Here is a 24109-nt window from a genome sequence, read left to right as displayed (position 1 = left end):
GGCTGAGCTTAGCCGGGCAGCGCTGCCACACCGGCCTCTCTGCAGCACTCGCTGGGGACTTGGCCTTCCTGCTCCACCATCCACGCCTCGCACTCCGCGTCTGCTGGGCCCGGGCCACCCTCCTGCTGCAGAAACCCCTCTGGGCCTGGGGTCCTACCTCCAGTCTTCATCTCTGGGCCCAGGGACCTTGGTTCTCCATCCGTGACCACTGGGGTCACAGGTGGGGACGCTGCCCGACCCCCAGGCCCCCAAGGCCTCATCAGGACAGCGCCGAGCGCCGCCTCACACCTGCCCTCCACGCAGAGACTGTTGCTTTGGCCATTCTAAGGAAGACTGACGGACTCGTGGTGGGTGCGCTGGGGTTCGGACGCCTGCCAAGGATGAGGGCTGTGGCGGAGAGACCAGGCCGAGGGTCAAGGGACTGAGCTCCAGGTCTGGCCCTGGCGCCGGCCGGATGACCTCCCGGAGCCTGTCTCCCGTCTGGCCTCGTGGGGCGCGTCGCAGTCAGGAAGGGGACCAGGTGCTGAGCACCTGCCCTGCGGCTCCCAGCAGTAACCGCCAGGAGGACGAGAGCAGGATATACCCTGGCACTAATCTCCTGGGGCTGAAAACCGAGAAGCAGAGGGGCTCTGGCACCTTGCACCACAAAGTTCACCGCCTGCCGCTCTGCTTGAGCCCGGAGCTGCGGGTCGCGTGCACGGATCCTTGGCAGCGGCCTCCTCCTGCCCACGATGGACACCACGTAGCCTGCGTTACGTGAAGGAAGAGCAAGATGAGAGCGGCAGTGAGCGGGCGGTGCGGCGCCCCGCTGGACCCTCCCCTTTGTGGGCACAGCTGCTCTCAGATTAGGTCCTGGGGCCCCGCGGGCACCCTCCCTGCTGCAGCCAGAGCAGCAGCGCCAGAGCTCCGCCCTGAGGCCTCTGGGTCTGTCTCTAGGGCCGGTGGGTTCTGTGGTGGGAAAGCAAGGACAGCAGCAGAGTGGCCTTTGCTTGCCTGGTGGCATGTTTTGCACACTTTCTAACTCCTAGCTGTGCTTAGATCTGATGTAGGACAGGAAGGGCGGTTTTTACACTATAAAGGTGAAAAACCACTTGTGGTTCTTGGGGACAGAAATAATTCTGGACAGTGTGGCAGCTGGAATGGGGGAGAAAAGCATTAATCCTTAGTTCACTCAAGGAGGGGCCGATGGTCTGTGTCACAGACCACATCCCTACACAGGAGGGCACATCCAAGCTTCGTGGGGCCCAAAGCTTCCAGAATTTGGGGTCCTCTTTAAGAAAATGAATGCAGAGGTGCTGCAATGGTTATGTTCCTGACCAGTGAGAACTCTGGTTTTACTAGGTGTTGGTAAGAACTAGATCCCCAACTTACACGTTATGTGTCTGAGGATTGGAAGAATTTCTCACATATGCAATAATTATAAAAATGACAGTGTATTAAGCACCTGCTACAATGCCAGGCAACGTATAATTAAAGTCCCCTAACTGTGACAGGCAGCGAGAACAGGGAGAGCCGTGCTTCTGACTGGCACATTCCAGTCTCTGCCTCTGTGCGTGTCTGGCGATTTTTCCTTTTTTTTAATGAATTTATTTATTTATTTATTTTTGGCTGCATCGGGTCTTCGTTGCTGCGTGCGGGCTTACTCTACTTGTGGCGAGCGGGAGCTACTCTTTGTTGCGGTGCACAGGCTTCTCATTGTGGTGGCTTCTCTTGTGGCGGAGCACGGGCTCTAGGTGCATGGGCTTCAGTAGTTGTGGCACGCGGGCTCAGTAGTTGTGGCGCACAGGCTTAGTTGCTCCGCGGCATGGGGGATCTTCCCGGATCAGGGCTCGAACTCCTGTCCCCTGCATTGGCAGGTGGATTCTTAACCACTGCACCACCAGGGAAGCCCTGTCTAGTGATTTTTGACTGGATGCTGGGTATTGTGCGTTTTATGTTGTTCAGTGCTGGGGTTTGGTGTTTTCCTTTCAAGAGTGTTAGGCAGGCCTAAGGTACTTGCAGATCGCCTGATCCTTTTGAGGCCCACTTTTAAGCTTTGTTAGGGTGGGTTTAGACCTACTGCTGACCTACTGCTGAAGTGCTACCCTTCTGGGGTCTCCACGGAACGTCTCAGATGTCCAGTGAGCACCCTCCATTCCAATGGTGAGAACCCAAGCATCCCCCGGCCCCGTGGGAACTCAGATCGCTCAGCCTGCTGCTCCCCAGAAACGACTCTGCCTAGTCCTGCGGAGTTTCACTCTCTGCACGCGTATCTTAGTGTTAAGGACAGACGGCGGACTCCTCTGAAGGTTTGTGGAGACTTTTTCTCTATAACTTCCTCCTCTCTGATATTCTACCTTGCAAGATCCGGTTGCCTTTGCCTCCCCAGACCCAATCCTTGTCTCCTCAACTCAGCGAGGCCACGGTAATCTGCTTGGGCTCCCCTCCTGCACGATGGTCTATGGCCCTAGACACAGGGTGTCAGAGGGCTCCCCTCCTTTGCTTCTGTTCTATCAGAGACCAGAGTAATACACTGCCTATGATCCAGTGTCTGGAACAGTTGCTTCATATATTTTGCCCAGTTTTCTAGTTGTTTATGGTGGGAGGAAAGTCTGAACTTCTTTGTGGCCCGAAGTAGAAGCCCCTGGTTCCATACATGTCAAGTCTTGTTTCCAAGGCTCGCGGTGCTGGCAATTATAGTTCCTGTTCACGCTGCGAGATGACCTCTGGCCCCGCACCTTCCTGTTACTGCACTCGGGAAGTGGGAAGGCATGGAAGGAATGCTCCCGGAAGCCATCCCTGTGCCAGGACGGCTAGCACCCCTCAACCATGCATGGAAAGAGCAACAAACCTCAGGAATACCCACACTGAGATCCGAACTAAATGAGTCATCAATTTGACTTCCCCTTAAGCCGGATTCAAAAAATAGCTGTGGCCACGGCAATGCCACATACCATGGAGAGGAGTACAGTGGAGGACGGTGGAGGGGAAGAGACAGCGTCTTAGTCAATCGCAGTCAAAGTACCCTGCTTTTGCCAATTTTACGAAAGATGTGACCACGTGAACACACTGCAGGGCTCCTCCCGGGGCCTGGGAGGAGGGGCCCACAAGGAGGACCCTGAACTTACAGCTTCTTCAACGTCATGGTCAACCCGCCTGGCCCGCCTGCCCCCCCCCACCCCGCCCCGGGCAGGTCAGTGAGCCTGCAGGGAGAGCGCAGGCTCACACCGCCTCCTTCCCTCCTCGCCCTGCCGTCTGCCTCTCACCAGTGGGCCCCCTCCATCCCACCCCGCGGGAGTTCCTGAGCTAACAGCCGCGTCACTGCTCCCAGGTGCTGGCTCTGATCAGCTCCCCTCCCGATCTCTTTTCCACACTCTTGCTGGAACAATCTGCAAAAAATGAAACCCAGGTTCTTTTTGTGATCTGTGTAGTGCTGTGCAGAGTCTGGGCGCGCACCTGCCTCTTCCTTCCTGGCCCCCGCCCCTCCCTGCTGGCTCTCCCTGGCCTCTCACCTGGTCTTGCTCAGGTGTCACCTCTTTTTGTGTCACTGTGCCCGACAGTCCCCAGGGCTGCCCTCTGCTGCTCTCTGCCCAGTGCCCCGGGATTCTTCCACACCCAGGATCCCATCTTTCTGACACTGTCTGGATGTACTTGCTCACTTGTGGGTTCCGTTTCCCTGGATCATGTCTCCAGGAGAGCCAGGAGCTCCTATCCCTGGTGCCAACACAGTGCCTGACACGGGTAGGCACCCAACAAATGTCTGTAGCATAATTTAATGACAGTTGAGCGTCTGCCCAGAAACGTAATTGCTGCGTCAAAGGGCACGCATGCTTCACGCTGGCAAGCGTAAAGCTCCACGGCCCTTCGAGAAAGTTAAATGCAGGGCAGGGATGCAGAGCCGTGCAGCAGAGAGGCACTGGAGGGGCCGAGCTGCCTGGGGTGGGTCCCGGCCTGGCACCGCCTGTTTTGTTAGCTGTGTGAACTCAGGAAGCTACTTGACCTCTCGGGGCTCATTTTCTTCACCTGTAAAGCAGGGTAATGATGCGACCCAAGCTTCTGAGTTGCAGTGAGGATGACGTAGGCGGTTACGGGCAGCCGTGGACACCACGCTGTGCGGCACGAGGGCCTGCGTCCGATTGTCCCTCCTCCCGCAGTGACCCTGGCTCCGTGCACTCAGCTGCCCTGGGTTCTATCACTGTTTTCACATTTCATAATTGATAGTATTTTATTTTTCCCAAGTGTGGGGCCCCAGCGAGGAGGCTGCAGGCGTCGACCCGGGCTGTGCAGCCTCCGCACGGCTCACCCCCAGGCCCAGGAGCCGAGGCCCGTGAGATGCTCACTGGGGGATAGAAACGGTTTCCCGGCTTTCTCGAGCCCCCAGGAGGCTGCAGGAGCTGAGCGCTGACCCCGCACAGGCTGCTGTCGGGATGTGCGGCCAGGCCCGGGGGAGCCTGTGGGGCCGCCCTACACTCACGGGCTCCCGAGAGAAAGGTCATCAGTGAGCCCCCGGGAGGATCCCGGGCCCCGCGGGATGTGCCAGGCCTCCGCGATCCCGCGTGCGCCGACTCTCCGCTTGCTCTGTGGCGACCACTGCTCTCTGTTCCGCGTCTGCTTCATGAGCTTCTTCTCCTACATTGATTTCCTTCCTTCTTGCTTCTTTAATCTACTCTGCTGCTCTTTCCCAAATGTCTTGTGCTGAATACAGTCATTTATGTTCAGAAATTTTTCTTTCTTTTTAAAACACTCTTTTAAAGAATTCCTTCATCTCTAAGTGAAGGTCAGCTTGGCCATGTCTTACAGTTTTTCACTGAGGTACTTATACTGTCATTTATTGCTAAAATGCTTGTCATTTGCTTGGGACTTCTTTTTAAAATCTTAAATCATTTAGGAGTGCAATGATTTTTCCAAATAGGCAGATGGATGGATGGCCACACACATTGATATAAACTACCTTTTTATTCCACTGTGGTCACAGAACATGTTCTATTTGATATTCTTTGAAATCTGTGACCAAACTGTGGCGAAATTTTGTAGATATCCCACATGCTTTTCCTAAGAACATAGTTCCCCATGTTTAGGTGCAGGATATCTCTCTCTGTGTATCTATCCATCTATCATTTCTAACTCAAGCTTAGTATTGTTGCTTCAAGAAGAGCCTGGCTCTGGACCCTCCTTACGTGGAGCCTTTTGGTCCCATTTACCCAGCAGGGGCTGGATGCTCACCCGGTCCCCACCCACCCAGCCCCCATCAACCCACCACCCTCCCCTCTGTTCACCCACCCACTGGAGGAGCAGGGCCTGGGAGACCACCTGGCTACTGCAGAGAGGGCACGGGAGAGGGAGGGGGACCTGCCGATGGCTTTGGCAGCAGCTGGCTGACCTGTCTGGTGACACCGGGCAATGGTTGCTTGGGTGAAGTCCTTGATTTTCTTGTACTTCTGCAAAAAGCTCTCCAAAAACTGGGCCGCTTCCTGAACAGGAACTCCAAGGCAAGCAGCAAGCCGCTCCTTCCCTGTGTAAGCAGAAGCACGATCAGAGGCCAGCCTCTCACCCAGCAGGTTCCAGGGACACAGGCCACCAGGCAGGGACCACCACACGTGGAAGTGAGCCCACAGAAGGGATCTTGGAAGACTCGGTGCGTCAAGGCCCAACTGGCACCACTGGTCTCTTCTGATTGGTCAGGATGGTGTCGGCTTTGGCTTTACACACCAAGTGCTCGGTGCCAGCCAGTCTGGACGGGAGCCTGTTAAACATTTATTTGTTCAACAATGTTGACTGAGGGCCTGGCAGGTGCTGCAGGTGAAGACCGGGATGAAGGAGTTGTAGCCCCTGCTTGCAGCCTGTCCAGAAGGGGGCCTGTTTCCAGAACTGGGGGAGGCTGGAGAGGGCCGGCGAATAAAAGAGGAAGGGAAGTTTCCAGTGCTAAAATATGAGGAGCTCCCATCCTTGGAATGTTTTTTTGAGACAAAAACTTTTGGTCCAGACCAATATTTGGTTCTTAGAGGGCGCAGGTGTTCTGGAGAAGCTTTTTATAGCAAGATCTCTGGTCAGGATGACTCTCGAGTTCCAGGATGACACCCCGAGTTCCAGGAAACACCCGGGTTCCAGGATGGCACCCCGAGTTCCAGGATGATACCCCGAGTTCTAGGCCGGCTCCCTGAGTTCCAGGATGGCACCCCGAGTTCTAGGACAACACCCCGAGTTCCAGGATGGCACCCAAGTTCTAGGATGACACCCAAACTCTAGGCCAGCACCCCGAGTTCCAGGATGGCACCCCAAGTTCCAGGATGACACCCGAGTTCTAGGATGACACCCAAGCTCTAGGCCGGCACCCCGAGTTCCAGGATGGCACCCAAGTTCTGGGTTGGCACCCTGAGTTCCAGGATGGCACCCGAGTTCTAGGATGACACCCAAGCTCTAGGCCGGCACCCCGAGTTCCAGGATGGCACCCCGAGTTCTAGGCCAGCACACTGAGTTCCAGGACGGCACCCCGAGTTCTAGGACAACACCCAAGTTCCAGGATGACAGCCTGAGTTCCAGGACGACACCCGAGTTCTAGGCCAGCACCCCGAGTTCCAGGATGGCACCCGAGTTCTAGGCCAGCACCCTGAGTTCCAGGATGGCACTCGAGTTCTAGGATGACACCCAAGTTCTAGGCCAGCGCCCTGAGTTCCAGGATGGCACCCCGAGTTCTAGGACGACACCTGAGTTCCAGGATGGCACGCTGAGTTCTAGGCCGGCATCTCAAGTTGCAGGATGGCACCCCGAGTTCTAGGATGACACCTGAGTTCCCGGATGGCACCCTGAGTTCTAGGCCGGTACCCCGAGTTCCAGGCCGGCACCCCGAGTTCCAGGATGGCACCTTGAGTTCTAGGATGACACCCCGAGTTCCAGGATGGCACCCCGAGTTCTCTAGGCCGGCACCCCAAGTTCCAGGATGGCACCCGAGTTCTAGGATGACACCCAAGCTCTAGGCTGGCACCCCGAGTTCTAGGATGGCACCCCGAGTTCCAGGACGACGCCGAGTTCCAGGATGGCACCCTGAGTTCCAGGACGACACCCCGAGTTCCAGGACGACATGCAAGTTGCAATCGACTCCAGGTCCCGGGAAACCACTTGTTCGCTTTCTATCAGTGCAGATTTTCTTTTCATTATTTTTTGTGGTAAAATATATATAACATAAAGTATGCCATACTGTAAATTAATTTTGAGTGTTCCAGAATTTCATATAAATGGTGTAATAAATTATTTACTATAAATACTCCTTTGTATCCGGCTGTCTTCTTTCATTTGCCATAATGTTTTGAGGTTCATCCATGTTGACAGCTGTATCAATAGTTTGTTGCTCTTTTAAAAATTGAAGTGTAGCTGATTTATAATATTGTGTTATTTCAGGTGTACAGCAAAGTGATTCAGTTACACACATCTTTTCTATTGAGTATGGATCGGTTATCCTCTTTCTTCATATGTTTAGTAATTTTGGATTGTATTCTGGCTATTGTATTATAAATGATATGTTGTAGACACTCTAGATCCTGTTATGTTTCTCTCAGCAGTGCTGATTTAAAAAATACTTCAAACTTTGTCCCCCTGCAGTGAGCAGCAGCTGAAAGCTCGCATCAGTCCTTTCAGCAGTAGCTGGGCTGTTTGAAGTCTTCCCTTTTCACGCACAGTCAGGGGTCAGCCAGAGATCTGGGCAGAGTTCAAGCCCAGAATTCGGGGTTCTCCTTTGACTCTCCTCTTTCTGAGATTTCTCCCTTCACTTTCCAGATTCACTGGCTGCCCTGACCTCTGTCCTCTGCTTTTTTTTTTTCCCAATTAATTAATTAATTTTTATTTTTGGCTACTTTCGGTCTTCATTGCTGTGCGCAGGCTTTCTCTAGTTGTGGCGAGCGGGGGCTACTCTTTATCGTGGTGCGTGGGCTTCTCGTTGCAGTGGCTTCTCTTGTTGCAGAGCACGGGCTCTAGGTGCATGGGCTTCAGTAGTTGTGGCATGTGGGCTCAGTAGTTGTGTCACACAGGCTTAGTTGCTCCGTGGTATGTGGGATCTTCCTGGACCAGGGCTTGAACCCATGTCCCCTGCATTGTCAGGTGGATTCTTAACCACTGTGCCACCAAGGAAGCCCCTGTCCTCTGCTTCTTGAAGCCAGTAAGACCCTGGATTTCTGTCGGAGTTTTAGCCACACACAACACGGACAGAGGCTTGCCTTCAGGTGAAGAGCTACAAAACGGGAAACTCACCCTGTGCTATATTCCTTCCTTCCAAGTGTTAGCCCACCTCCAATTTCTGTCTGCTTCTGGTCACTTTTCAGTACCTTTAGGTAGTTGTTTATTTTACTTTAGCATACTTTCTAGTTGATATCTGTGGGAGGGTGGTCTGATCGGAGTGCCATGGCCACTGCCGGAAGTCACATTTCTCCTTCTGTGTCTACGGCTGAGAAGGAATTCCTTTCCCTTCCTCTGTAGAGCTGTTGGGATATCCCAAGGTCTCTGCACAGGAAGAAAGCCTGCTTCCGAGAGAAGCCGGTGATGTGGCAACTCTGAGAGAAGCAGAGATGGGCTGAGCCGGAGACCGAGGGTCCGGTCACTTCTCCAGGCCCTGGTCCTTATTCCCCATGCCCTTGCCGGGGGGTCTGTCACACTCTAAGGCCACTGTGCCCCTGCCCCCCAAGTAGGACAATGTTTGGCTCTGTGAGGGCTTCTGTTCCGTGCTTCGTGTTCATGGGTCCCCACTTCCGACACAACTTCCCTTCACACTTTGATTCAACTGATCAGGTTCCTGCTGTTTCAGTTGTGAAAATGCAGGCCTGTCTCCGTGGGTGCACCCCTGGGAGCACGGATCCCCTTGGCGGGAGCGCGAGGTGCCCCCGCCTCATAGGTCCCAGGTGAACATACAGTTTGGCTTTCCCCACAGAGGGCTAATTGCCTGCTCTGTGTGTGTGTGTGTGTGTGTGTGTGTGTGTGTGTGGTGCAATTTTAAGCTTAGGAAGGAAATCTTCACTCCCTTTCCTCCACGTGCTCTTTGCCCCATGCTGAACTACAACAGCTTCTCACTCTTGTTTACAGCTCCAGGGCCTCGTGAGAGCCTGGCACTCGTGGGGCTCCAGGGATGCTGGCACAGGCCTGACTGCTCCTGCACATCCTTTAAAACTCAGCCTGGCCTGGCGAGGGGCCTCCCATGGGCTCAGCAGTCGTGCTGGATGTCGCCGATCACCCAGCCGTCCCCTCAGGCCTGCTCGTGCGTCTCATCAGACAAACGTCAGCCCCTCGGAGCAGGAGCCCTGGGGCCCGGCACACGGTGCACACCGGCGACGGGACGTGGGGTGAACTTAAGATGCGGCAGCAGCTTGAGGAGAAGCAAGGGTCAAACTGACTCTAAGAGTAGCAGGAGCTCAGAGCAGGACGGGAGGAGCAGGGTTTTCTTCCCGGAGGAGGCGCCTGCTGCCAGCGGGCCTGGGCGGGCACAGTGCTGGGCAGGCGGCTGAGCCCAGTGGGCTGAGGGCAGCAGTGAGCCCAGGGCCTGCGCTCCGGGCCGAGGTCTGCAGGCGGGCGGGCACGCACTCCCATTTCGGGGGGGGACAGGTCTCTGGTGGCAGAGGCCTGGCGGCTCCCAAGCCCTGGGGAGAGGGGCTGAGGGAGGCGTGGGGACCAGGCTGCCCGCGGGCTGGGGGTGCGTCTTCTCGCTTGTCCCGGTCCTGCTCTCCCCCTACGGCCTTTTGTCATCCTCACAACGACCACGACCCCGAAGCCAGGCCGGGGCCATGTGCCCCCAGCACCCAGAGCAGCCGCTTCCAGACCCCTCGTGTTTAGGTGAAATCACAGCATTGCAACCCACAGGAGCCAGGCGGTTGAAAGCCTCTCTGCTGAGTTTCCAAAGGGCCCCAGCAGCCCAGGACGCCCGGCCTTTCAGGAGACGAAGGCCCCGCTTCACCCACGAGGCAGACACAGCCCGACAGGTGCACAGAAGCCCGCTGTCAGGTGGTGACGGGAGCGGCAGACGCAAGGCCCGGGGTGGGAACCCTGTCACCGTCAGGGCTCAAAGCAGCGGCTAATGACTCATTGCTCATTTACAAAGTGGAGCTCTTTTCCTCCCCAGAAAATAACAAAGTGAATACTCCAGAAGGTGCCAGACCGACCGGAGCGAAGACTGACTCTGGGTGCACCGGGGAGCGGGGGCAGGGGGCGAGGCCCGCCGGCCAGAGACTGGAGCCAAAGCGCCCCTGCCCGAGTCCCGGCTGAGACCACAGCCCTGGCAGGTTTGAAGCGGGTTCCAGACTCATCATAAGCAGGTCGGTCACTCACGGTCCGGGAAGAGGCACTTTGGAAGCAGGTCATAACGGCACCGCAGTCACACTGGAGAAGCCCAAGGTGGCTCCTACCTACAGCTGACTACGTTTGCCCAGGGTTTTGCGCTGGCAGCTCTTCCCTGAACGAACGCAGGATTCCTACGGCAGGGGGGGACCCTCTTCTCCGTGTCTTTACACGAGCCCTGCTCCTCAAAGTGGAACTGATCCAGGAGGGGCCTACACAGGCCTGGCCACCAGGCACAGCCTCTCCTGACCCCCTCCCTCAGCTCCCGAGGGGCGTCAGGCCCACTGATGCAGCAAGACCGAGAGGGAGAAAGAATTTAAAAAGCCCAGAGAGCCCACGGTCAGAAAGGGAGAGGAGAGGGCGGGAGAGGGGACCGGAGCAGGTTGCTCTGCCTTGGGTTCTGGGGCTGGAAGAGGGGAGGGGAATAGGGTGACGACAGGGGGCTCCTGGAGCATCTCAAAGCACACGAGTGGTCCCCAGCAGGTGGTGTGATGTGGGGTTGGGGGAGGCTTTGGTCGGCCCTCACTTCTGCACGTCTACTCTCCATGCAAAGGTTGCTGGGAGCCGTGAGGGTTAAGCGCGTGAGTGGTCTGACTGGTGTCTGGTGCATCACAAATACCATCAACATGTGTGTAAACAGCGGCACACAGGGACGCACAAAATGAGCTCCATGGGCTGAGAGTGATTTCTGTAAGTCACAGCCACATTTCAACGCAGGTGCACGACTAGAGCCACCTCCGCCTGGCCTACAGGTGACACCGAGGCCTCAGGCCTACCCGCAGCCTACCTGCTCCATAGACCACCGAGTACACCACCTTCTTGGTCTGCTCCCTGTCTGCATGCATCACGCGTTCTGGGGAAATGTCCTTCCTACACGGAAAGATGGCATGTTGTCAGGCACATTGGCACCTGTCTGCAGAGGTCCTCAAGGGTCCAGACCACACGCATCCCCTCACACCCCAAGAACCACTTCAAGGTCAGGCCTGTAGTACGGTAGGGGAGACAGTCAGCATCTAAAGCATCTGTGTCAGCCTGGCCCCTCCGAACAGATGCCAGCCAGGTTCTGGGGTACCCACACCCAAAACCAAAAAGCGGCTCCACCACCGGAGTGCCAGGCAGACAGGAGGAGGCCTGGGGCCTGGGGCCTGCCTGTGGGTGCTGCAGTAGGGGCTGGCTTCTGGACCTTCTGCAGGATTGGATAAGCAGCCTGTGGCTTGCCTCCTACAGAAGGAAGGGCCCTGTCCTGGCGTTCAGACAGAATAAGAACCAACTCCACACCCACCAGCGTGCAATCATGCCGCTCTGCAAAGATTAAAGCTGAGCCTGAGAAGCACAGGGGCTGGCGGGCACCCGGGGCCCCTCCTCCTTGCTAGGCCATCCTCGCCCAGCCATGCGCACACCCCAAGTCTCCCTGATGGAGTGAGCATATCAGATTAGCAGAGACAGAGGGAGAGAAAAGGAAGAAAAAGGAGCCAGAAAAAGGAGCCTGTCCAACCTCTGTGGGCAGCTCTGTGCTGGGCCCTCTTGCAGTGCTGGCCTTCACTCGTGGCCACGGCGTGAAGCTTAGGATCTGTTCAGGGATTCAGAGTGTACGGGCTGCCCTGGGCCTGCCTGTGGCTTCTAGATTTCCCGGTATGCACGGGGCTTTGAATGCCCTATTTCCCAAAGACCCTCTCTCCCCAGCTTTTCCTCCCAAGCTTGCGGGCTCTTATTTGCCTCGACTGAGGTCTTTTGTGGTTGGCATTAGGATGTTTTCCAGCAACGTGGCCACTTTTCTGACTGGAGACAGTTCCGAGATGGGGAAACAATGCCCGTGTCAGTCCTTCGGGCAGCCCCCAGACGAGTTAGAACAGATACACACTATTCTTTGTGAATAAGGTCTGTCCCTGGAAGCAGGGACAGGGTCCCACTCTGGGCAGGAGGCTGCTGAGTCGTGGGAGTGGTGTGGGCCGAATGAAAACACCACAGAGCCCTCCTAACTGTTTTCAGTTGCTTTTTTCTTGATTCAGAACTTGCTTGGTTGCTGTAAACTGCTGACTGTTTTTCAGCATTCTGACAAAGTTGGTTCTAACAGTTTTTGCTTGATTTTTGGATGTTTCTGTTGGTGGACAGGCCCTCAGAGCTGCCTGCTTCACCATTTTCATTGATGTCCTAGAGTTCATTCATTTTACCGCCTGATTTTAAAGTACTGATGCATTTCTTTTTGTCCTTTTCCTTCTGTGTTAAGCTATTTTGCCCACTTTTTAAAATCCCACCCTTGAACTTGGTATTGTCAACAGCTGTATTTAGATAAGAAGCAAAACACCAAAATGCACCCAAGCCCAGAACAAATGTGTGTCAACCCCTATGTCACCAGCCACCCTTGGTCCTCACTGAACTCCCTTTATTTTGGAAATCCCACAGGCCCTCCAAACCTGCTCAGGAAAGACATTGCTGAAAAGCTTACCTAAGACTAGCTTCCCCGTTACCTGCTCAGGGCCACCTGCAGTGACGGCAGATGAAGGCTCGGCCCAAACAAATGGGTCTGGCGACACTGCAGGGAGGGGACAAGGGAGGCATTTTGGAGCATGTGCCCTTCGACCAAACCACACTAGGGACCCCCTTAGCTCTATCCGGGGCTGGAAAGTTGTCTGAGGGAGCAGCATTAACTCTCCTGGGACTTGCTTCTTCCCAGAACCAAAGTGTGACAGAATGAATAGATGCTAGGGACATATATTGGACATCGTTCCGATAACAGAGAACATGCTTTCTCCTTGAGCACATGGGGCACACGCACAATAACACATCATGCACCAGGGCACACAAAAAACCTCAAAAGGCCGCACATAGCAGCAATATTAAAATAACACTCTGATCACAGTACAAGAAAACTAGAAATTAAAGACAAAAACAAAATCCCAAAAGCCCATCTAGCTAGGAATAAAACAAAACACTTCTATCCGTCAACTTTTGATTGAAGAGAAATATAAACAGAAATCACATAGTTTCTAATGAAAACACCATATGTCAGAACCAATGGATTACATTAAAACAGTGAGGAAATTTCATAACCCTAAATGCCTATATTAATAAAAATGAAAGAATAACAGTATATGAATTAAATAAACACAAGGGAAAAAAACAAGAAAATCAAAAGAATACACAAGCACTGAAATAATAAAGCTAGAATAAAGATGGGAGCAGAAATTAATGAGAAAAAGAAATTAAGTAGAGAACAGCAAAACAGATCATTAGTAAATAAAAATCCTAGTTCTTATAGAAAATAAACAAACCATTAGCTAGTTTAATCAAAAGGGTAAACACAGATATACAAAATAAGAAACAATGGGGGAAAGTAGCAGCAGATATGTAGGAAGTTAAAAAAAAAACCTTAAAAATTATTTTGCACAATGCTATGCAAGTACATTTTAAAACCCAGGTGAAACGGACAATTTCTTAAGAAAACACAGTTATAAAAACTGACTCCAGTAGAGATGAAAGTTAAACAGACCAATGTCTATAGAAGAAATAGAGAAAATTATTAAGGAACTATCCCACAAAAACACCAGGCTCAGATGCTTTCAAAGGAGAATTCTATCAAACCTTTAGAGACCAGAGAGTCCCCATGCTGTACAAATTGTTTCAGAGTGTAGAAAATGAACAAAAACTTCCAAATTAATTTTATTAAGAAAGTATAACAGTTATACCAAAACATGATAAAGATAGCATAAAAAAGGAAAACTATAGACTTATACTGCCTACGAATATTGATTTTTTTCTTTAAAAATCTTAAAATTCATTCAAAATATAAAATTTATGAATATTGATTGATGTAATAATCTTAAATAGAATATTTGCAAACAGAGTCCAACTCCACATTAAGAGAATAGCACCTCACGGCCGAGCAGAGTTTATACCAGGTAAGCAAGGCTGGTTCAGTGTTAGGAAGTCCATTAATATCATTCACCCCATGAATACGACTAAGGAGAAAACTACATGATCATCTACATTGCTGCTGAAAAAAATCCCGTGACAAAATCCAACTCCAATCCAATCCAGTCCTACTCCTAGGAAAAACTCTTGAGAAAATAGGAATAGCTGGATACTTCCTTAAACTTACAAAGCAATACACCTCACTCCTAAAGCTAGCTTCTTATCCTGAGGAAGCTCCACGGCAAGGATGCCCACTGCCTCCACTACTTAACATTGTTCTGAAAGTACAGTTGATCCTCAAAGGACACAGGTTTCAACTTTGTGGGTCCACTTATATGTATAGTTTTTTCAATAAATAGATTGAATTTTTTTTTTGGAGATTTGCAACAATTTGAAAAACTCGGAGACGAACTTTGTAGCCTGAATATTGAAAAATATTATGAAAAGGTGAGGTGTGTCATGAATGCATAAAATACATGTAGATAATAATTTAGTTTATCATTTACTACCATAAAATGGACACATATCTATTATAAAATGTTAAAATGTATCAAAACTGGAGCACACAAACACAGAACGTACACGGTGCCGTTGACAGACAAACGTGAAGCTGCAGTATGAAATCATCCCTGCATGAATGAACTGCGGTGCACCCTGTGCTGCCATTAACGACTTCCTAGTCTCCTCCTGTTGCTACTGTGCTGAGCTCAAGTGTTTCAAGTGTCCACTTAAAATGCCCCGTGACGCTGGTCACTTCCACGTGAGGAGTTTGTCTCTCCAGTAAATCGGGAATCGCAGTAGGAAGTGATCTCTCATGGTCCTCACACATCTTTCACCATGTTTAGTGCCATATTGTAAACCCTCAATAACACCATGGAGCCCATACGAAGTGCCCCTAGTGCTGCTGGAAGTGCTCCCAAGAAGCAGAGAAAAGTGACGTTATGAGAAAAAGTTGAATTGCATGATATGTATAGTAGGTCGAGGTCTGCAGCTGCGGTTGCCGCCATTTCAAGATAAATGAATTCAGCCTAAGGACCATTGTAAGAAAACAAAAGGAAATTCGTGAAGCAGTCGCTGCAGGTATGCCAGCAGGCACAAAAACCTTGGACTTTTTGCAAAATACCTCTTTATCTTGTATTGAAAATGCACCTTTTATGTGGGTGCAGGATTGCTATAGACTCTAATATGATTCAAGAAAAAGTGAAGTCATTACATGACAACTTAAAGCAAAAGGAAGGTGAAGGATCTAAAGCTGGAGAATTTAATGCCAGCAAAGGATGGTTTAATAATTTTAGTAAAAGGATTGGCTTTAAACATGTAAAGATAACAGGAGAAGCAGCTTCTGCTGACCAAGGGGCAGCAGACGAGGTTCTAGATGCTGTTAAGAAAATCACTGGGGAGAAAGGATATCTGTCTGAACAGGTTTGTAATGCAGATGAAAGTGCCTTATTCTGGAAAAAAGTGCCACAAAGGGCACTCACCAGTAAAGAGGAAGTGAACAACAGGATTTAAGGCAGGAAGGGAAGGGCTGACTCCTGTTTTGTACGAGTGCAGTCAGGTTTATGGTCAGGACTGCCCTCCACCGATCACGCTGCTGACCCCCGAGCCTTAAAGGGAGAAGATGAACAGCAGCTGTCAGTCTTTTGGTTGGACAACAAGAAGGCCTGGACAATGAGAGCCCTTTTTCGGGATTGGTTCCATCAGTGCTTTGTCCCTGAAGTTAGGAAGTATCTTGCCAAGTAGGGACTGCCTTTAAAGTTCTTTTGATACTGGGCAATGCCCTCCTGGCCACCCAGAACTCCATGGGTGCAACCCCGAAGGTGTCAAAGTGGTCTGCTTGCCCCCGGACACAACGTCTCTATTTAGCTTCTAGATCAGGGGCCATAAGGACCTTTGAGGCTCATTATACATGGTGCTCTATGGGAAGGATCGTCAATGCTATGGAAGGGAACCCTGATAGAGACAACATCATGACAGCCTGGAAGGGTTACACCATTGAAGATGCCATCATTGTTACAGAAAAGCTGTGAAAGCCATCAAGCCCCACACAGTAAAATCCTGCTGGAAAAAACTGTGACCAGGTGTTGTGTATGACTTCACAGGATTTACGATGGAGCCCGTCAAGGAAATCATGAAAGAAATTGTGAGCCGGGCAAAAAAAGGTGGGGGGTGAAGGGTTTCAAGATACGGATCTTGGAGAAATTCAAGAGCTGACAGACACCACACCAGAGAAGTGAACAGAAGACAACTCGATGAAGATGAGAGCTTCCCCACCAGCGCCAGCCGAAGAGGAAGACACAGAAGAAGCAGCGCCAGGAGCAAACTGACGTTAGATGACCTGGCAGAAGGGCTCCGAGATTCCAGACTGCTTTTGACTTCTTTCGCGACGTGAACCCCTCTATGAAACTGAAGCAAATGCTGGAAGAAGGATTGGTGCCATATAGAAACATCTTTAGGGAAATGAAAAGGCAGGAAAGTCAGGCAGAGATTACGCTCTATCTCCGTGATGTTACACTGGGCGTACCTGCCTCTCCTGCCTCCGCCCCCCCCCACCTCTGCCACCCTAGACAGCAAGATAACCCTCCCCGCCACCCCCCCGCCCCAGATCACTCAGCGTGAGGACGATGAGGACGCAGGCCGCGTGATGATCCACCTCCACTCACTGGACAGCGAATCATCGTCATCCACACAGTTAATCAACGTATCTGTTGTGTGTGTGTGTCTTCGTGCTCATTACATCTCCCCGTTATTCTTTTAGTATCTGTAAAGATTATGCTGATGTGCTTTTTTTTTTTTTTTTTTTGGCCACGCTGCACAGCTTGCGGGATCCTGGTTCTTCCCCGACCCGGGATCAAACCCGCGCCCCCTGCAGTGGAAGCACGGAGTCCCAACCACTGGACTGCCAGGGAAGTCCCCTGATGTACCCTTTTTCACTCCTGATATTAGTAATTTGTGGGTTTTCTCTCTTTTTCTTGATCAGTCTCTCCAAGGGTGTATCATTTTTATTCATCTTTTCGAAAATCCTGCTTCTGTGGGAAAATCCTTGATTTTCTCAACTATTTTTCTGTTTCTATTAAATTGGTTTCCACTCTTCCTAGCTTCCTTCTACTTACTTAGGATTTAAATTACTCCTATTTTTCTAGCTTCTTAAGGTAGAAGCTTAGAAGCTTTGATAATTTATTTAGACTTTTCTTCTTATTTTCTATTATAAACATGTAATGTCATAAATTTCTAAGTGCTTCTGTAGCTGCCTCCCAAAATTTTTGACATGTGTTTTCATTTTCATTTGGCTCAAAATATTTTCCAATTTCCCTTCTGACTTTTTGCTTTGACCTATGGGTTATTTAGAAATGTCATCTTTATTTCCAAATATTTGGGGTTTTTCTATACATATTTTTGTTCTTGATTCCATATTTAATTTCACTGTATTAGAGAACATAGTCTCTACGATTTGTCCTTTTAAATTTACTGACACTCGTCTTATGGCCAAGCATGCGGTCTATCTTGATGAATGCTTTATTGTGCATGTAAAATGCAGTATATTCTGCAATTGTTGATAATGTTATTCAGGTCTTCCATATACTTTCTGACCTTCCTTGTACTTGTTATTATAAAGAAAGTAGTGTTGAAATCTCCAACCGGACTCGTGGATTTGTGCATTTTGCATTTCAGCTCTATCAGGTTTGCTTCATGTATTCTGCATCTCTCCTATTAGATGCACCCTATATAGAAGTGTTACGGTTTTCTTGATGAATTGGCCCTTTTATGAAGTGTCCCTCTCTGTCCCTGGTAATAGTCCTTGCCCTGAAATCTAATTGTCTGGTACTAAAACAGCCATTCAAATGTTTATCTGATTAGTCTTGATCTCCTGGTTTTTTTGTTTTGTTTTGTTTTGTTTTTAATAAATCTGCTCCCACAGTATCACTCTTTTTATTTTTTAATTTTTATTTATTTATATTTATTTTTGGCTGTGTTGGGTCTTCGTTTCTGTGCGAGGGCTTTCTCTAGTTGGGGCAAGCGGGGGCCACTCTTCATCGCGGTGCGCGGGCCTCTCACTGTCGCGGCCTCTCTTGTTGCGGAGCAGAAGCCCCAGACGCGCAGGCTCAGTAGTTGTGGCTCACGGGCCTAGTTGCTCCGCGGCATGTGGGATCTTCCCAGACCAGGGCTCGAACCCGTGTCCCCTGCATTGGCAGGCAGATTCTCAACCGCTGTGCCACCAGGGAAGCCCCGATCTCCTGGTTTTTAGTCTATGTTCTCATCCACTGAACTGCACACTGTATCTCCCGTTACCAGTTCCAGGTTTAGGGAGAGTTTGGGGGCCTTTGTGAAGTACACGTTTCTCTGGCTCCTTATATTGTGCTCAGACACAGTGACAGTGAATGAGGCCACCTGTATTCTCGTGGGATTGCATACCAGGAGAAAAGTATAAACTTTTCATTAATTGCATTTACCTGCAGCAGTGGCCACTAATAAGTAGATACAGAGCAGATATTCCATAAACCTGGAGCTTGAAAGAATCGTTGAGAGGCTGGCATATGTATTAGCTTCCTGTGGCTGCTGTAATGAATTGCCACAAATTTGGTGGCTTAAAACAAGGGATATTTATTCCCTCACAGTTCTGGGGGTCAGAAGTCTGAAATCAGCACCGCTGGGCCAGAATCAAGGAGTCGGCAGGGCCCTGCTCCTGCTGGATGCTCTAGGGCAAGAATCTATTCCTTGCTTCTTCCAGCCTTTGGTCACATCCCTCCAGTCTCCTTCCTGCGGTCGCGGGGCCTCCTCTTCTCTGTGTCAAGTCCCCCTCATCCGGCTCTTATAAGGGCCCTGTGACGGCATTTAGAGCCCACTCCGATAACCAGGATAATCTTCTCATCTCAGGATCATTAACTTAATCATGCTGCAAAGATCTTTTTCCATATAAGGCAACCTTCACAGGTTCCAGGGTTTAGGATGCAGATATCTTTTGGGGGCCATTATTCAGATTACCACAGCATATGAACCTTAAAATACTTAAAATGCTTACACAATGAGATCCAGGTTTTGAAAACAAAAAACAAAAAAACAAAGGAATAAGAATCAAAAGCACAGAAGTGTGTGTACAAGAGAGACAGAGGCCGAGACAGAGAAAGAATGGACAGGAATGGAATCTGGCAAAGGAAGACAAAGCTGAGCGGAGACAGTGACTTGGATGTGGGGTGAGGAACAAAGTGCCCCCCATACATGGCCTTGGACCATGAACGACAGCTGGATGCAGTCACAGTGGGTGGTCCAGAGGCCAGGGTGTGTGAGAGGTCAGAGGTTCCCCAATTCAATGAGGCCAAGCCTGGATTCCAGTTCGTTGGTGAGAAATAGAAAAATGAAATGAGATCTGTACAAAAATTATGTAAGTAAAATTCTATCTAAATCTTTGTCAAACCTATGCTTGACCTTGCAGCTATGCCAGAGGCCGCCCCTGGGCAGCTGAGAAGCAGGGGAGACACTGCAGTCAGGCCTGCGAGTGCCAGGCAGAGATGGGGCAGGGAGTGCAGAGGGGCCAGCTTTGCACCCGTGAACACAGGAAGCTCACAAGGGGACCCTCAGGGGCCAGGGCAGGTAAGTCAGAATCCCACAGGGAAAAGGAGGCCAAAGCGCCTCAATGCCTGCATCAGGGCTGCTAGGACAGGCCTCCAGTCTGCACCCCACGGCGTGGTCAGCAGAGGTGGTCAACAGCCCAGGCGCAGAGGGAGAGCAGACCGGCTTGGAAGGAACGGGCTCCCAGGTGTTCCCTTCTAAGGTCCCACCTGGTTGTCTCCTGGGAGCAGTGGCCCGAGATGTGTGCCAGGGCAGCGGCAGCTGCAGGTGGCCCCCAAGCCTACGGAAGAGCCCGATTGCTTCAGTACCACCGAGGGAGTGTCCCCGCTACCCCAGCTCCCTGCCCCGCCCCCCACCCCGAGCCAGGCTCTTTGGTCAAGGCCGACCCAGCACAGACATGGCCCCCCTCCCCCACCGGAGGCCGCAGACACGGGAGAGCCCAGGGACACGGGCTCCTTATTGCTTTTGCTTCCTTGGTGAAAGGGGATTATCCCAAAGCTGGAAAGGGCCGGGCAAACACTGTCAAGAGAGAACGTGCGACCCTCACAACCGCAGGCAGCCGCTCTCTGTGAATTCTGTCCCGGGGGTGAGAGCAGCACCCAGTTCCAGTGCCGGCGACTGGAGGAAACAGGGGCAACAGGCAATCGGGGCAGGCTGGTTTCCAGAGGCAGACTTGCTGTTACGGCTGCAGTTGTGAACTGGGCAGCGACGCAGCGGACAGAAAGGAGCCGGAAGCCCCTGTCGTGGGCTTGCCTTTGACTCGGCCAACCCGCTTTCCTACAGGCGGCCACCCTGCCTTCCTGAAACAACTCCCCTGACCAGCCACAGAGAGAAGGGTGGGCCTGTTCATGTTCTGGGCCTGAGGACCAGCTTAAACCACAGGAATCATCCATCCTTTGGAGGTTTGAAAGCACGGTTTGGCCTGGACGCTTTTTTTTTTTTTTGATGTTTGTGGAACTGCAGTTCTTCCTTCTTTTTCTGTTTCCTCTGAAAAGGTTATTGGTCTTTTGGGCTTTCTGCCTTTTCTCGGATCCTTGTAGGTAATTTATATTTTCCTAGAAAATCATTTATATCATTAAAACTTACACATTAGTTAGCAAAGAGTTGTACATGGTAACCTCTCTTTTTGCAAGAGATAGAACTTGGAAAAGACCTGTTAAGAAGAAAAACTTCTAGCAAATGAAGAAAAAAAACCCACAAAATATTATAATGGAACTCTGCCTTCAGAAATCAGAAAGAAAACCATCTCCAACATAGATTTCTATCCCCAGCCAAATTATCAACCAAATGTGAGACATTTTCAGACAGGTAAGTTCTCTAAAAATTAACCTTCCATGTACCGTTTCTGAGGGAGCCAAATAAGGATATGCTCCACCAAGACAATGGAGTAACCCAAGAAAGGGAGGTAGGAAGAGGGAGTCCAGTACGGGAGAGGAGCAGAGGGGCCCCGGAGGATGGTGAGGAGCAGCACAGGCTGACGGTACACGCCAGGCCTAGAGGGCAATCAGTCCGGATGGAACAGGGCAGAGGCTCCAGAGAGAACTTCTTCAGGAAACTGAACTTGATAAACACCTGATGGGTGGGAAAGTTTGCCATACAAAGCGCCTCAGAGAAAACTTCAGAAGAAGTATTCCATAATAAAATAAACAACTTCAGGAGTTGCTATAAGAGATCTGGGAAGTAAGGGGAATACAATATTTTGGCAAATTCATTGTTGGCTTTTCTTTTTCTCAAAAAAGCTCAGATCAAATGAAACAGAGAAATCTGTAACTGCAAGACAGAAACTCTAGACAATATTAACATAGGAGTGGAGTGGAAAAGGGATATTAAAGGGACATAAGGACATGCTAAATTATGTGTTTCGTTAGAAAGAAGATGTAAATATTGATCATTTTAAGTAATCAAAAGACGAACAAAAGAACATGAGTATTTACCCTAGCACCTAAAACAGTGACTGGAACACAGAAAATATTCAACAAGTATTTAGTGAGTGAATGAGCTAAGAAATGAATAGGTATGATTCTTAAGGGCAAAAAGCATAAGAACAAGTTTTAAGTATATAACTTTTAAACAATCTGGAGAGTTGTCTACTTTTGGTAGTGGCAGACTAGCATGTTGTAGATGAATTTCCATGTAGAACAATTATAATTGCTGAAGAAAATATTAAAAAGCATCTGTTTGAAGGCATGAGAGAACAGTAAGAAAAAAGCCCAAGGCAGTAAGAACTTGAAAGGCTATGGCTTCAGAGAAAGGAACATGTAGAAATGTAAGCCTGATGTTTGGGGCCACACTCTCCCTTGAGGAATTTGCTGATTTTGAAGTGATAGTTGAAAGGCTGATTTTAGCTTCCTGAAGCCTATGGGACTGGAGAACAACTTGAGGTTCAGGGCTTATCAAAAAAAAGGATCCAGGACTTCCCTGGTGGTCCAGTGGTAAAGAATCCGTCTTACAATGCAGGGGATGTGGGTTCAATCCCTGGTCAGGGAACTAAGATCCCACAGGCCTCGGGGCAACTAAGCCCACACGCCGCAACTACTGAGCTCGTGCGTCTCAACTAGAGAGCCTGCGTGCCACAACTACAGAAAAGAAAACCCGCATGCCACAACTAGAGAGAAGCCCATGCACCGCAATGAAGATCCTGTGTGCCACAACTAAGACCTGATGCAGCCAAAAATAAAAATTAAAAAAATAAATAAATCTTAAAAAAAAAAAAAAGAAAGAGGATCCTTGATAGTCTAGGGGAAAATGTGATCTTGACATTTACTAGCTTTCACAAAGACTGAAGCTCATCTTCCCAATGGATCAATCCATGATAGGACTAAGGCAATCTGCCCTCAGTCTGACTGTCTGCCAGAAGCAAGACTATACTATCTTTTGAGGAAGATAACACTATTCATAGCTGTAAACTCTCATTTTCTTTCACACTATTTGATCCCAAATCACCTGGCATCCCAGGAAACAAGATCAAATGACTAAAAACCAAGAGAGAAACAATAGAAACAGATCTATGGGAGACACAGATATTGCAGTTATCAGTTATAGACATTAGGGCGGCTGTGATTAACATGTTTCAGAGATTAGATGACAAGCTGAGAATTTAAGTAAAGAATTGAAAACTACACAAATTAATTAAATGGCAGGTTGTACAACTGAAAAATACAGTAAATAAAATTAAGAACTCAAAAGTTTACTCAAGTAGGGTTTAACTTTAACAGCCTATTGGTCATGCCTGTAGAAAAGGCTATTGGGTGGAAGGTAGACAAAGTAATTGAAGATTAGATAAAATGTCTAGCCTGAGGCATGTAGAGAAAAAAGATGGAGAATACAGAAAAGAGAATAAGAGACACACGGAATATGGTGAAAAGTTCTAACATAGGTGTAACCTCAGTCCCAGAAGCAGAGGAGACAGGAGAGAGAAGCAGAACTTAAAGAGATAATGACTGAGAAGTTTCCAAAGATGACGAAAGACATAAAACCACAGATAAAGGGAACAGTACAAACCACAAGCAAGACAGATCCAAAGAAAACTACATCTAAGCATAATATAAAACTGCTGAAAACCAACAACATAGAAAATCTAAAAAACAGCTAGAATAAATGATTGATTGCCTCCAAAAAAGCAACAATATAAATAACAGTGACTTCTTGACAAAAATAATGGAAAATAGAAAAAAAAGGAATGAAATTATAAAGATACTAAAAAAAAAAAAAAAAAAAGCTCAAATGTGGCAAACTAGAATTCTACATCCAGCACAAATATTCCTCAAAAATAAAGGCAGAATAAAAAATGTTTTGGACGAACAAAAACTGAGATAATTTGTCAATTGAATACTTGCACTAAAAGAAATGCTAAGACAGAAGAAAAACAACTCCACGTGGAAGCACGGATATGCAGGAAGGAATAAAGAGCAATGGAAGGGATCTTATAAGCAAAGTTAAAGCGAATATTGACTGTACAAAACCATATCATAATGCTTTGTGTAGTTCAAAATATATGCAGAATTAAAAGTAAATGAAAACAATAGTACAAAAGGCAGGAGAGGGAGATAAATGGAGTTAAAGTGTTATATAGTCTGAGAAGTGGTAAAAGTATGACTTTATATTACATTTTTATAAGTGAAGGATGCTTGTAGTAGTCTCTAGAATAGTTTCTAAAAGAATAGTGAAAGTATATATAACTAACAAGGTAATAGAGGGGGAAATGAAATAACAAAAAATACTTAAGCCCAAAAAAGGCAAAAAGAGAGAGAAAAAGAAGCATAGAAAAAATAGGACAAATAGAAAACAACACTAAAAGGAGCAATTTATACCTAAATGTATCAGCAATTATATGTAAATG

General features: G+C 49.3%; 1 protein-coding gene across 1 annotated transcript in view; it reads right to left on the bottom strand.

The window, feature by feature from the left end:
• POLN (DNA polymerase nu) overlaps positions 1-24109 on the bottom strand; it is a 173439-nt gene that overhangs the window by 12110 nt on the left and 137220 nt on the right. The window contains exons 20-22 of the mRNA XM_068543567.1: positions 11078-11160; positions 5360-5491; positions 637-747 (exon numbers count right to left, since the gene is read on the bottom strand). Coding sequence (XP_068399668.1) covers positions 637-747; positions 5360-5491; positions 11078-11160 — 326 coding nt within the window. The remainder of the gene's footprint in view (positions 1-636; positions 748-5359; positions 5492-11077; positions 11161-24109) is intronic.

This window comes from Eschrichtius robustus, chromosome 4, assembly GCF_028021215.1.
Source record: "Eschrichtius robustus isolate mEscRob2 chromosome 4, mEscRob2.pri, whole genome shotgun sequence".
In the NCBI taxonomy this organism is placed as follows: domain Eukaryota; kingdom Metazoa; phylum Chordata; class Mammalia; order Artiodactyla; family Eschrichtiidae; genus Eschrichtius; species Eschrichtius robustus.
Note: the sequence above shows the minus strand (reverse complement) of the source record. Positions and strands in the feature narration are given on the sequence as shown.